The 15,690-nt window shown below is 28.0% G+C and overlaps 1 protein-coding gene across 5 annotated transcripts in view; it reads right to left on the bottom strand.

Annotated features, from left to right (window-relative positions):
* Positions 1 to 15,690, bottom strand: part of LOC117175914 (growth factor receptor-bound protein 14-like) — a 1,501,030-nt gene that overhangs the window by 529,414 nt on the left and 955,926 nt on the right. For all 5 annotated transcript variants that reach the window (XM_033365756.1, XM_033365759.1, XM_033365761.1 and 2 more), the window contains one exon: positions 8,422 to 8,451. In XM_033365756.1, coding sequence (XP_033221647.1) covers positions 8,422 to 8,451 — 30 coding nt within the window. The remainder of the gene's footprint in view (positions 1 to 8,421; positions 8,452 to 15,690) is intronic.

The raw sequence follows: 15,690 nt of genomic DNA, 5'->3' as shown, positions 1-15,690 counted from the left end.
GTATCAGCCTTGAAGGAGATTATGTTGAGAAATAAAAAAAAAAATTCTTAAAAACGTTGTTTTTCTTGGTCAGGCCGGAAACTTATCAATCCACCCTCGTATTTTGAACTTGAATTACGTTTAATTATTATAATTAAGTGATGTGATATTTTTTCATCTGTCAAAATATAAAATTTCCATATTGTAAGTATTGTCATTATTGTTGGAAACGTTATATTTCTGCTAGGGAAACTTCCATTCTTTCGTTGCCAAAACTGTTTGCTGCATCAATTTTCTGTTACCTAAATGTTCAAGATTTATGTAAATCGCACTATCTCTATAATAAAACAGATTTATTTAATGCAAAGTAGAATTATATTTGTTTAATAATAGCGAAGTTTTTCGCAAAGTCACCTTTACCCCACCGTACAGTGGGGCAACAAAAATCCGTGAAAAATTGATTTTCAGAAGACAGTTATTATCCGATTTTAACTTTTTTTTAAATGCAAGCTAATAAAATGTTGCATCGAACTGTCATGGCCGATTTTACAATTTTGATTTATCTAATAACAAAAATGAAGAAAAAAAAATTGACTTTTGAAGTATACTGGTTTTTGAAAAATGCTTCAATTCAATCAAAAATACCTAGAAAACTGAAAGCAACTATCCAAAAAAGATGTCCCATAGCAATTCAAATGTTAAAAAATGTATTGAATTTGATATTAGCAAATAAGTGAATAGAAATGGTTTCTTGGAGATTGGCGGCGATTCATCACTTGATTTGTCCTGAATTTGAACAATTTATGGACAAAAGTAGTTTTTCAGTTAAATTATTAAAAATTAATGAATAATTTGTTATTTTAAAAACAATTTTTATAATATAATATAATATAATAATTTTTGACTACTAAATAAAAATTAGTAATGGTTTAAACTACCGCAATTAAGAAATGCACTATTTGGTTATTTTTTGAGGTACAAATTTTATTTTTTCGATGCAATTAACTGTAAATAACTAACTTCTAAATTTTTAAGAACAATTTGATGACATTAAACAATTTATTATTGTATAGAACAATTGTTTAAACAAAATTTCGTAATTTTATGTATTTATAAATAAAATAACGCATTTTAACGGAATTAACAGCCAGTTATTTAGCAATGATTTGTTTCTATGAATCGATAACTTTTGAGAATTGTTTAACCAAACTTAATTAACAAATGGATTATTTGGCTATTTTTCATGATTTAAAATTGTTTTATGAGTGTGTAATCAACTGTTAATAACACATTTTTTAAAACTTTTTTTAATAGTTCGATAACGATCCACTGCTTTTATTTTTATTAGCAATTTAATTAACGTAGCCACACACGGTATATAAGATTGTTGAAAGTAATTAAGTTTCTTTAATGAAGCATTAATTTATATTAGCTTATGGTTAGGAATTATTGCTATGTAATTTTAATTATATTCCACAAGAACAAAAAAGTTAGTTTAAAAATGCATTAGCCGAGAAAAATTTGTTTACCAAATTGTTAATAAAAATGAAACTATTGGATCATTATCAAACTATCAAAAAAAGTTATAAAAAGGTGTTATTAACAGTTGATTACATATAAAAAAACAAGTTTAAATGCTGAAAAATAGAGTAATAATGCATTTGTTAATTAAGTTTGGTTAAACAACTATCAAGTGTTATCGATTCATAGCAAAAAATCATTTCTAAATAACTCGCTGTTAATTCCATGAAAAAATTGGCATTTTATTTATAAATACATAAAAAGATCAAATTTGTTTTCTCAACTTTTACATACAATAACAAATAGTTTACAGTCATCAAAATGTTCTTAAAAATTTAGAAGTTAGTTATTTACAGTTAATTGCATCGAAAAAATCAAGCTTGTACCTCCAAAAATAGTCAAATAATGCATTTGTTAATTAAGGTAATTTACACAATTATTAACTTTTATTTGGTGACTAAATATGATACTTAGGTTTTATTTTCAAGTAAGGTATGATCGATTCCATAGAAAAAAAGGTAATTTATTTCATCAAATATACATGATATGGATATTTGTTTATAAAAATAGCTTTTAAAATAATAAATTATTTATTAACATTTATTAATTCAACTAGAAAAGCTCTTTTTGTCCATACATTTTTCAAATTTAGTGCGAATCAAATGATGCACCGCCGCCAATCCCCACGAAACCATTTTCATTCACTTATTTGTTTATAACAAATTAAACAAAAATTGCCATTGGATATCTTTTTTGGATTGCTGCTTTTAGTTTTCTATGTATTTCTTATTGAATCAAAGCATTTTTTTTCACGGGTAAACTTCAAAAGGCAAAATATTTTTTTCAATTTTTTTTTATTAAATAAGCAACAACAAAAAATGAAGAATGATTTAAAAACCAGCCATGACATATCGATACAAAACTTCATTAGCTTCCATTTAAAAAAAGTTTAAATCGGATAATAATTGTTTTATAAAATCAATTTGTCCGCGGACGTTTTTTTTTGTCCACTGTGCACCGGCCGGCATTATCCCTCTTTACACGATACCCAAGAAAGTATTTTTTTTCGTCCAAGAAAATTTTTTTCCTGCGTATCAGTTGAAAAATGATACGCGACGTGAATGAAAGCTTATTGTTAGTTATAAGAGGACAAGATCGTCGCTCACGTTTTCCGCGAAGGAAGCCAGAGAAAACGTTCCGGTAACTTTCAAGTAACGGTGCTCCTTTGCAGGAAGGTTAAATGCCATTGCGCATGAGAGGTGTACTTACGTCCCGCTCTTTTCATGACAAAATTGTCAATAGATGCTTTTATCGACGATAAATAAATAAATAAATATCTTCAATAATTTCCAATTTCTGATAAAGCTGTGTGTTTTAGGGGGGTCCAAATTTGTACCTGAGAAAATTTGACAGCCGATATTTGGTAATCGATCGTCCGTATTTGGTTCTTTTTCCGGAAAAATAAATTCCAATTTTTTTTAATCGATCAACATTAACGAGGTTTTGAAATTAACTTGGGGGGTTTAAATGAGAAAAGCTGGCTATTCGAAAAAATTAGAAAGAAAAGAACGTATTATTAACTTTTTGTTTGTTTAAGGATTTATTTACACACAAAAAACTTTAGTTTTGACAACCCTCAACCCTTGTATTGTGCCCGGAAAAAGGCTCAAAAAATGCAAAATAGTTTTAGTCAAATTTGTGCTAAAGACTTTATTTTTCTTAATTTTCTCGAAATTCGTTATTTTTATTCGATATCAGGCCTCACAGTCCTCATGGTATAAAATATAGGGACTTTTATCACGCCCAAGGGGTACTTTTTTCGCGTTTAAAGGGTTACAAATTCAGGATAAATCCAAAAGATTTCAGAACAATTCAAGTTACATTCAAAGGAATTCAACTAAATTGTAAAAAAAAAATTAAAACCAGACAAAAAAATTCATTGACTTCCGGAAAACTGGAATTAATTTAGAGGATTTTCAGATAAAAGAGCAGAAGTCGACCAAATCAATAAAAAGTCCAGGAGAATTACAAAATAAATTAAATAAATTCAAAACAATTTAAAATAATAAAAAAACTTCACTGAATTCAGTAATTTTGAAAGAAGCTTACAAAAAATCAAAGGAATTGAAACAATCAATCAAATAAAAACTTTTGAAAATTCAAAATTTTCCACTGAATTAAGAAGAATTAAGTGATTTTAGTAAGTTTCAAGTAAATGAACAAAAATTCAAAATAATTCTAAAGAATTTAAAAGAATTCAGGGTGAATTAAAAAAAATGTCAAATCACGTCAAATATTTCAAACCCTACTAATCTCTAACACAAGAAGTGACTAATGGCTAAAAAAATATTCAATTTGAATTAAAAAGAATTCAAATGAATTGGAACAATTTTAGGAATTCAAAAATTTTGATTATTTACAATAAACTTTGAGTGAATTTAGAAAAATTTTAATGAAATGAGAAGAATTAGATGATGTTAATAGAAAATCAATTTGAATTGGGTAGAATTGAGTGAACTACGAAGAATTCCAAAGGATTTAAAAGGATTTAGAATAAATTATTCAGAATTCAGGGCGAATTCGAAAGAAATTGCAAAAGATATTTGAAAATCTCTTCAAACCTTTGAAACCCTATGAAATCCTTCATGTCATATGAAAAATCTTTTAAAATCCATTAAAATATTATAATCCGTTGAAATTGTTTAAAACTCGTGAAATCTCTTAAAATATTTTAAAATATTCTAAATTATTGCAGTCTTTGGAAGCTTTTAAACTACGGAGAGAAATTACAAAACTCTGAAAATCTTTTAAAATTTCCTAATATAATTCGAATCTTTAATTATATTTTTAACGTCCTTGAAAACGCCTGAGAATCTTTAAAATACCCTTAAGTACTTAAAATCCTTTTAAATACCATTAAATTATCACATTCGACAAAAAATGTCTTTGTTATGATTTAAAATAAGATAAATGATTTGAAATGCTTTAAACTTATTAAAATTTTGTAAAGCTCTTGAAAATATCAATTCATTAAAGAATTCATTAAACTAAGTCAAAATAAGTAAGTTCATAAGAATTAAGGATAAATTAATAAAAAATCGGTGTTTATTCCAAATTAATTCAGATGAATTTTAAACAAAATCTTAATTAAAAATGCATAATTTATTTCAGTAAAGTTAGAGTGAATTTAGAAAAATGTAAATGAACCGAAAACAAATTAAAAACATAAACATTAAATCATTAAATTCATTAAGATTGGTATAAAATTATACAAATTCAAGGAAATTTAAAAGAATTGGACAAACTAAAAGTGATTTTAAAAGACTTCAGGTTGAGTGAAAAGAAGAAAATCCATTAAACTGAGTAAAATTTAGTGAATTTACAAGAATGCCAGCGAATTCCTAAGAATTCAAAAGAATTTAAGTGAATTCCTAAGAATTTAAAATAATTGAAGTGAATTCCTAAGAATTCATAAGAATTCAAGTGAATTACTAAGATTTAAAAGAATTCAAGTGAATTAATAAAAATCAGGTTGTACTCCAAATGAATTGAGATAAAATTTTAAAAAATTCGAATTCCTAAATATTTAACTTATTTTCGAGAAATTGGATTGAATTTAGAAAAATTAAATCGAACGGAAAAGAATTGAAAAATATAAACAAAAATCTTTTATTCATTAAGTTTATAAATAAAATTAAAAAGAGAAAAATCCAACGGAATTCAAAATAATTTTATGAAATTCTTAATCATTCAAAGCGTAATAAAAAAAAAAAGATGATTTAAAAAATTTTCCATTGTATTGATTAAAATGGGAGTGAACAGAATTCAAGGAGAATTCAAGAGAAATTGAATAAATTGAACAAGGAATTAATTTAAATTCGAGTGAACTTATTAGAATATAAGGGGAAAGAGAAGAATTCAATAAAATTCATCAAAGTTCAAGTGAATTGAAAACAGTTAAAAAATATGAACAAAAATCACTGAATTCATTAAGTTTGGTATGACTCTGGAAAAAAATCAATGGAATTCAAAAGAATTTTTAAGAATTCAAGGTGAGCATAAAACACTTCAGGTTTCAAAGAGAAATTTAATAAAAAATTCATTTAATTGAAAGAATTACGTGAACTTAGAAGAAATGACGTAAATTCCAAAGAATGAAAAATAAAAATTTTATTATTCTGAGCCCTATAAATGAAATTTTTGTTTCTTTGAAAAAAATGTAAGGCTTATTCCTCAAATGGTAACGAACACTGTCTAGAAACAATATGTTGATAAAAGAAAATTTATAGTAGTATTTTTTTACAAAAAGGAAGAAATTTCAGGGCAAATTTTCATTTGGCACCCTAATATATACATTCTTTTTCGTTGCTACCTCTTGATTCCTATTTTCCACTTTACTGCTATGATACTACCTTCATAAAATATTTGAAATAATTATTTGCCAATTCTTGATTAATGCAAAGTATTTTTAATCCAGTGACGACAAACGTTTCATTTTTCAGAAATAACGAAACATTCCCCATTCATTTCGTATTGATTAAAAATATGTCTACCAAATATCCGTCAGTATAAGAATTCCAATTAATACCAATTAAATGTCTAAATTCCGTAAAAATACAATACTTTTCGTAGTGAATAATTATTCAAAAAGTGATACGCAATTCACAGTTGTATCGAAAAAAGTTTCAACTATTTACCTCAATAAGATCAAATTACTAAATCAACGATTTCATTAATTAAATAGAGTACTTTCCTCGCATGATTATTATATTGACAAACGACACATTCGTTGTCAGTATATCGTGATTAAAGTGCACTCTGCAGTTCATTTTAAATTTTTAATTATTATTAAAAAATATTGAGTCTTAAAACTGAATTTTTTAATTTCGAAATTTTTATTTCAAATGTTCAAAAATTTACACAAAAAGAAAAAATTGGCATTATCCAATTCAAAAAGAATGATTAATAACCAAAATTTTCTTCCCGCCAACTTAATAAAACAATTTCAAAAAAAAAAAAAAACCTTTTGCAATTTACAGCGACTTGAAAAAAATCCTCCCTTCCAAGTCGATAAAAATATTATTAATAAAAAATTTCACTCTTTTCATTCTGAAAGAAATGAAAATAGAATTTTCTCCCGTCCAACTGAATAAAAATTTTAAAAGTTAAAAATTAACCGCTTTTAATTCAGAAAAAATTGAAATACATAATAAGAATGTTAAAGAAATGTCTTCTTCCAACTCTAAAGAAATAAATAATCAATACTATATCCCTTTCAGCTCTATAAAAATGATCAAAATAAAAAGATTTGCCTCTTTCAATTGAGAACAAAATTGAATACCAAAATTGCCTATCTTAAAACTAAAAAAATGCTAAGAATTCCCCTTGTCCAATTCGAAAAAATATCAATCCAAGTCGATAAAAATGTTAAAATAAGAAATTTTCCTCTTACAATTTAGAAAAAAATGAACATTTTCTTCATTCCAACTCAATAAAAATGTTAAAAGTAAAAAATTATCCGCTTTCAATTCAGAAGAAAGATTTAAATTCATAATAAAATGGTTTAAAAAATGGCATCCTCCAAAACAGAAAAAAATCTAAAATTTCATCCCTTTTAGCTCTTCACAAATCTGAAAATAAAAATATTTGGATCTTCCCATAAAAAAAAATTAAATAGTAAATTTCCTCCCTTGAAACTAAAATAAAAATGTTAAAAAACCTCCTCGTATAATTTAGAAAAAATCTTAAACTTAATGAAAATTTTAAAAACAAAATAAGTGACTCCTGAAATTTAGAAGACCTTGAAAACTAGAAATTCCTCCCTTCCAAGTTCATAAAAAATTTACAAATAAAAAATGTCTTTCTTGCAATTCAGAAAAAATTGAAAAAAAATTTCCTCGTTTACAATCCAGTAAAAATTTGAAATAGGGTCTCTTCTAATTAAAAAAAAAATAATAATAACCAAAATTTCGTCCCTTTTTATCTTAAATATAAAACATTTGCCTCTTCCAATTCAGAAAAAACTTAATACTATAATTTCCTCCTTCCGAATAAGAAAAAATATTAAAAATTTCCCTATTTTAATTCAGAAATAAAAAATTAAAATTAAAATCTCTTCCCGGAAACTCAATAAAAATATTTACAAAATAAAAAAGTAACCTTTTCTAATTCAGAAAAAAATAAAAGGCAATTACTTACAACACAATAAAAATAATAAAAAAGGTCTCTTGCGATTAAGAAACAATATAATTTCTTCCAACTCAATAACAATGTAGAAAATAAAAAATATTTTCCTTCCAATTCATGAAATATTTAACAGAAAATTTTCCTCTATGAAAACACTATACAAATCTTATAAATATAAAATTCGGTCTACCAATTCAACAACAATTACAAATTATTATTTTTTCCTTCATATTTATCAATTATATTCAAATTTAAAGTATGAACGAGATTTTAATACAATTTTAATAAATTTAAAAAAATTAAAAAAAGTTCTGACAGAGAGGATCGAACACCAATCCTTTCAGCGATGTACACGAAGCGCTAGTGCCTGAACTACGATCCGTTCGGAAGCGTTTTTTGACAAACTCTATAGGGCCTGTGGCGAATATTTCAAAATCGATTTTCCGGAAAAAAGTGCATATTACTACATTAGTAAAGTAATACTTAAGTTAGAAGCTTTTGTTAAGAAAAATTATAAACTGAAATAAAAATTCACAATCGGCGATTTCCCCTTCTGATTTAATTTTTAATTTAAACTTTTTTCTTGAATGAATCCGCTTACCCTGTGTAAAATACACAAGGAATATAAAAATTGAACTTTAATAATACGCCAGAATACTCTTATTTTTAATCTTTTCTTTTGTCTTGGTAGGAGAAGAAAGTGACATTTAGAAAGAGAATATAATTAGTACTTACCAGCGACCATTTAGGAACCACTCCGGAAGTCTGAAACAGAATAACAAATTTCTGCGTTAGTATAAATAGTAATTATACCAGGGATCAAAGAGAAGATTCTATAATCCATTCTTAGAGCTTGACAAAAAATAATTGATTCTTACGCAGAAGAATATTCTGATTTATATCGAATTTGAAAAAATGGTAAACTCGCAACAGTCCAACTAAAAAAATTAAATTTTCAAAATTTAATTAAACTTAAATGAAAGTTTAAATTCTTCTTTGACGTTCAACATTATAATTAAACTAAGGAATTGATTTATTAAAATTAATTAATTTAAAATAAATAAAAAAAGAAAATAGAAAGAAATAATGACGATTAGAAGGTTCCCTCCTTTTCTTTCATTTTAAATTATTTCTTTTAAATTTTACCAGAGACATTGAAAATTATTTCGTCAAAATTTGACTCTTGGATCTTCTTTCCATTTAATTTTTTAGAAAAGAGTTAATATTTAAATCCGAAAACATGAATTTTCAACTTACAAAGATGAATCCTCGACCAAAAATGTAATAGTTAATATTCCAACCAAAAAGGTGAACATTCTGACGAAATTAATTAATTTTTAAACTAAGAAGATAAAATAAAAAGTTAAGTTTTCAGGAAAAAAAATTAATTAAAAAAAAGTAACTAATTTTCGAGGAAATAGTTCACTTTTTAATCATAAAGATGGACCTCCAACCAAAAAAATTTTTTTATCCAAAACAAAATAATTTTTCAATAAAAAAGGTAAACTTTTAACTAAAGAGACGAGTTTTTCACTTAAATTATTAAACTTCAAAAAAAAAAAGATTTCATAATAAAGTGATTAGACATTCAACCAAGTGGTTGAATTTTCATTAAAAAAGATAAATTAACAACAAATGTATTAGTAGATATTTCAAACAAAAAATATTTCAATGAACAAAAAATTGAAGTCAACTAAAAGGCGAATTTCCAACAAAAAATTTGAATCCTTAACCAAATAAGATGAATTTGTATTAAATAGTTTCATCTTTAACCAAAAAATATTTAGTTTCTACCAAAAAATATAGATTTGAAGAAAAAGACGGATTTCACAAGAAGTGGTCGTTTTTTTATTGGAAAAAGATTTCAGTCGAATTACAAGATCAAAATATGAATTTTCAACAACCAAATTGAGGTACCAAGAAAATAGTTTAAAAAAAGATTAAATTTTGGCAAAACAATTGAACTTTTAACGAAAAACGAAGATTTAAAAAAATAGCTAAATTTTCAACGAAATAATAAAAATTTCAACCAAACAGTAGAATTTTTAATTAACAGAGATTATTCATCAACAAAAAATATAAACGTAGATTTTTCAATAAAAAATAATTAACTTTTTATCAAAAAAGGGTTTTTTAACCAATAAAGACCAATTTTAAATCAAGAGGATTATTTATTTACTTAAAAATCGAATTTTCGAACAAATAGTTTAATATTCACAAAAAAAATTATTCAAATAAAAATGAAAACCCAAAAGAAAATAATTTTCAATAAAAAAACCTTTTAATAAAAAATACAAATTTTCAACCAAAAAGTCAGATTTTCTATAAAACAGAAGAGTTTTTAAACCTAAAATATTAATTTTCTACCACAAAGAGGAGTTTTTAACAAAATCGTTTAATTTTCAACTAGAGATCGATTACAAAAAGACGGATTTTCAACAAATAAATATGCATTTTTAACAACAAACTATTTTCAACCGCAAACGGAAAAGTTATATTTGCAGTGAAAAAATTAATTTTCAACTACACAAGAACGAATTCTTAACCAAAGAGATGAATTTTCAGCTAAACTGATGAAGCTTCAACAACAACAAATAAATTATTTTTTAACGAGAAAGTTCGATCTACGGCCAAGTAATTGAATTTTAAACCAAAGAATTAATTTTCATGATTTAATTTCTACAAAAAGAATATGATTTTCAAACAAAAAGTACGAATTTTCAAAAAACTTGTTGAATTTACAACCAATAAAAATTTACGTTGAGTTTTCGACACCAAAATATGAATTTTCCACAAAAAAGCTAATAAATTACTAACAGAGTGACTGCAAAACTTCATGCTCAACCTTTTCTAATTTTTCCTTGCCTATTCATATTGAAAAACCAGAAAAAAAATGTCAAATTTATTATCCTTAAAAGAATTATTAAAAGTGCCTCTTATCGAAATTCCCTGACATTGTCAAGACTTTCTTTAAAATCCCTGACTTTTCCTTGCCTAATAGTAAATGAGGGAAGATTGGAATAAGTGAGAAATTAATCAATTTTATCAACTTTTATTATTAATAATCTTTTACATCAGCGGGGGAAGGGATTCACATTGCAGAAGCATGGTGCGGTTTGAGAGACCGCACGTCCACACATCCATACTCATTTGTCACTTTTTGCTCAAATGAGGGCTATTCCGGACATAAAATTTTTCTCTGAAGGCTGCATTCTGCACTCTGAGTTATCCAAATGAATATTAAAGTTGTTTCTGTGTGACATCTTGCGTTTTAAATACCTTTAAACAGACTGAAACAGAACTATAACATTGTGACGCTCCCGTGGTCGTGCGGTCTGTGGGACCGCACGGCCACACTTGAAGGTTAAATTCAAAAATATTCGAAGGGAGAAGAGGCAGAAAAAGAGTTCTGTACGAAAAGTCTCCATTGGAACTAACACTTGTGGTTCCTTTAAAACATTTAATTATTACGTGTTCCTTTTCAGCAAGATAAGTTATTTTTTGTTGCAGACGCCCTGGAACCAAAAATCGATTATAATAGAAACCTCAATTTTTTCTGTTTCGATAGAGAAGTCCCCAAAGGCGAGTTTTCAATTAACTGAAGGGTGCATTTGAAAATAATGGTCGTTTTTCTGGCACGGGGGCGTATTTAAAAGTACCTTTCACTTGGACTTCAGTCAAAAGGAGCGCGCCACTTAAAATTCACGAAGGTTAATATAAAGAACCACCGACTAGAGAGCTAAAATGCAGCTTCTGTGCAAATGTGGGTACTGGGTACTGTAGTTTGTATGCCCACTTCTGTCTAAAAATATATTCCCCTTCGCCAATGATTTTTTTATGACAGCGCCGTCCTCGTCACGTCGAGATTATTGGACAATTCTGACAGCTGTCGCAAGCACAATCGCCGGTAAAATTTGCAGGATATGAGAATCAGGAGAATTACTACGAAACAAGCTTCACTTCGAACAAATTTCGACAACGAAACCTTTTTGCAAGAAATGTATTGACTTTGAGTCATATAAACAATTTAAAAATCCATGAACTGAGTGAGCGGCATGATGTGTTCAAGGAAATGTGCCCTGAGGGACAAGATAGAAATTAACCTTGATTTTCGTCAATTTTGGTATCCTAATGTTTTTTAAGAGACACGAATCTGTAGTAAAAATCTGAAAATCCAAAATGGTTGATCCAATATGGTGAATCCAAATTGAAAAATCGTAATTCATCTCTTCGTTGTTTTTTTATTGAAAATAAATTTCTCTACCTGAAAATGTAACTTTTCCATTTATGGTTGAAAATAGTTTTTTGTTAAAAATGCATTTTTATTTCTTGAAAATTCGTCTTTGTGTTATAAAATTCATCTCCTTGGTTGACAATTAAACTTTTTTTTAAACTTGTCTTAGCTGTAGAAAATTAATGTTTGAGGAATGAACATTTCAACTATTTTATAGAAAACTCGTCTTTTTGGTTAAAATTCTGCATTTTTTTATTAAAAGCTGAACTACTTTGTTCAAAATTAATTTTTTGTGCAGATTTACCACTTTTCTGGAATATTGATTTCTTTGGTTCAAGGATTCTTCTCTTTATTGAAATATCTTTTTAGTATTGTAAATTATTTATTTTTACTGAAAAATTCAGTTTTCCGTTTTGTGCTGGATAATGTGTCCCTTAAGGGTTTATATGACTCCCATTCCTTACAATCTGTCTGCTTATATACAGGGTGATTTTTCGAAGTTATAACTTTTAATTCATAACATTTTTTCATAGAGTTCCTATTTTTCGAGATATTTGAAAGTGCCAAGTTAAAAAAGTCACCATGCATATATACGGGGTGTCTAAAAAGTCCCGAGACGGTTCGATATTTCCTCAGGTAAAATATTTCTCAAAAAAGTGAAGGTCATCCCTGAAGTAAATTTCAACGAGGAATTCAATGGTGACCTTCATTTTGACCTTGAAGTTTACCTTCATATCTTTTTGAAGGTTAACTTTGTTTTTTTTTTAAAGGAAACCCCCTTTTTACATCTGCAATCGATAGAGCGAAAAATTCTACGTTCGGGTACGTACCCAAGTCATAGATCAATTGTAACGTTCAAGGTCAGTTAGAGGTTATTTGAAATTAACAAAGTTTCCCATGAGGTCAGTGTAATTCCTAAAGTAATTTTTAACGAAGAATTTGATGGTGACCTTCATTTTGACCTTGCAGTTGACCTTCATGGCTTTTTGTAGGTCAACTTTGTTTTATTAAATGGAAACCCCTTTTTTTACATCTGCAATCGATAGAGCGAAACATTCTACGCTCAGGTACGTACCCAAGTCATAGGTCAATTGTAACGTTCAAGGTCAGTTAGAGTTTATTTCAAATTAACCAAGTTTTCCAAAAGGTCAGTGCAACTACTGAAGTAAATTTCAACGAGAAATTCATTGGTGAGCTCTGTATTGATCTTGGTGATCATCTTCAAGGTTTTTTCAAGGTTTTTTCCAAGCAATTTACGTTTACGTTTAGGAACAACGACGTGGACGTAGTAAATTCTGTTCCCTTTGGGGTGCTTGATTAGCGTGAGTCCTCTTGCCTCTTACGCTTCAGTGAAAATGTTCGAACTGAAAACCTTGAGCTTCTTGACAAAAAGCTATGAGGTTGTAAAAATGAGTTACAGCATTACGAATCATCTCCCTATCAATCAAAGTAGCCTGTTGCAGAATCCGATTCTGCAATTCGTCTAAGCTTTGCGGTTGCATTGAGTGTAATTTGCTCTTTAAATAAGCCCCAAAAAAATAGTCGAAAGGCGTCAGACCAGGAGATCTAGCAGGCCACTCAATTTCGCCTCTTCTTCCCATCCACCTTTGAGGGAACTGAGTATCCAAATATTCTCGAACCTCCCTACCGTAATGAGCCGCTGCTCCGTCCTGCTGGAACCAAATATTTTGAAAATTATCGCCTGTAATTTCCCTTATTCTTGATACAATTTGGTTTCTGAGAAGCTCTTAATATGCACGGGCATTGAGATTAGCATCGATGAAGGAAGAGTCTATCAATGTATGATTCAAGATACCGGCCCAAACATTAATCTTTTGAGGATATTGTGTGACTCTCCAACACCCAATCAGGGTTTGTGTCGGACCAATAACTACAATTTTGCCTATTAACTTCACCTTTTAAGGTAAATGTAGATTCATCTGAAAATACTGTATTGTACAAGAAAAGAGGATCTCTATCAATTCTGTCCATCATAATTTCACAAAATTCAACCCGACGACCAGGATCGTCTTCATTGAGCTCTTGTACCAGATGAACTTTGTAAGGATGGAAATTAATGCTTTTAAAAATATTTCGCACTGTCTCAGGAGCAACGTCACGCTCATCACTAGCTCGACGTAAACTAAGGTGTGGGTTTTCAACAAATGCTTGGGTTATGTCCATCTGCATCTCCTCAGATCCTGCACATTTTGGCCGACCAGTTCTTTGACGAAACTTGAACTTGATCGTAAGATCGAACTCGATCTCCCCAACCACGCATCAATAATAAAGATACCCTCTCTCGTTCCGAAAGTTTAGCTTGCGCCATAATGATTTTTTAGCAAAAAATAGTAAGTATGTACTCGTAATACGTAAATTTAGTTTCGATTCGTAATATTCGTATGGGAAAACGGTATAGGACTTATGGTATCGCCTTAGGATTGACTTAGGAATCGAAAAACGGTATAGGACTGCATAACTCTTCGGGGAGGAACAGAACTCTCACCAGAACACCTGGAACTTTTAATGAAAAATTTCCTTATGATTTTACAATATTCCTTATGATTTTACAATATTCAAAACGCTGTAACCAAGATCAAAACAGAGCTCACCAATGAATTTCTCGTTGAAATTTACTTCAGGAATTACACTCTTGGAAATTACCTCTTGGAAAACTGTGTTAATCTCAAATAACCTCTAACTGACCTTGAATGTTGCAATTGACCTATGACTTGGGTACGTACCTGAACGTAGAATTTTCCGCTCTATCGATTGCAAATGTAAAAAGGGGGTTTCCATTAAAAAAAGAAAGTTGACCTTCAAAAAGCCATGAAGGTCAACTTCAAGATCAAAATGAAGGTCAAAATTGAATTCCTCGTTGAAATTTACTTTAGGAATGACCTTCACTTTTTTGAAAAATATTTTACCTAAGGAAATATCCAACCGTCCCGGAACTTTTTAGACGCCCTGTGTATGTATATATATTGAATTTTATCCTTGCTATATACATACAATTATTACTATTTGGTTAAAAATTTAATTATTTCTTTGAAAATTTAACTATTTTGATGCAAATCTTATTTTTTGTTAAAAATATATATTTTGTTCTTGAAAATTAATTGAAATTTTTTTTCATTGAAATATCAACTATTTCTTTTGCAATTCGTCTTTTCATTTCATTTTATTCTAGATTTAAATGTCATCTTTTTTTATTAAAAAGGCTCCTTATTTGTTGAAAATTCGTCTTTTTGGTTAAATGTTTCTATTTCTTGATTAAAAGTTAAACTGCTTTGTTAAAAATTTATTTTTTCTTAATGTGAATTTATCAGTTTAGTTGAAAATTTAGCTCTTGGGTCGAAAATTTGAATATTTTATTGAAAAGAAATTTTTTTTTTGAAAATTAATTTTTTACTACTTAAAGTTTTTCTTTCTCATTTTTGGTTTAAACTTTATCTGTTTCAAGTGAAAGTTCTACTATTTCTTTTAAAATTTGACTTTTAAGTAACAAAACATAATTTACTTGATTTATAATTCGTTTTATTCGTTTGAAAATTCATCTCCTTAGTTAGAATGTTCACCTTTCTGGCTGAAACATTAACTATTATATTTTTAGTTAAGTATTCATCTTTGTGAGTTGAAAATTTATCTTTTCGGGTCTAAATATCAACTATTCTCTAAAATATTCAATTTTTTAGTTTAGAAATCCAACCATTTTGATAGAAATTAAACTGTTTTCGGTTAAAGTTACATATTTCTTGGGGGGGGGGGGG

This window comes from Belonocnema kinseyi, chromosome 7 (genome assembly GCF_010883055.1).
Source record: "Belonocnema kinseyi isolate 2016_QV_RU_SX_M_011 chromosome 7, B_treatae_v1, whole genome shotgun sequence".
NCBI lineage: Eukaryota > Metazoa > Arthropoda > Insecta > Hymenoptera > Cynipidae > Belonocnema > Belonocnema kinseyi.
Note: the sequence above shows the minus strand (reverse complement) of the source record. Positions and strands in the feature narration are given on the sequence as shown.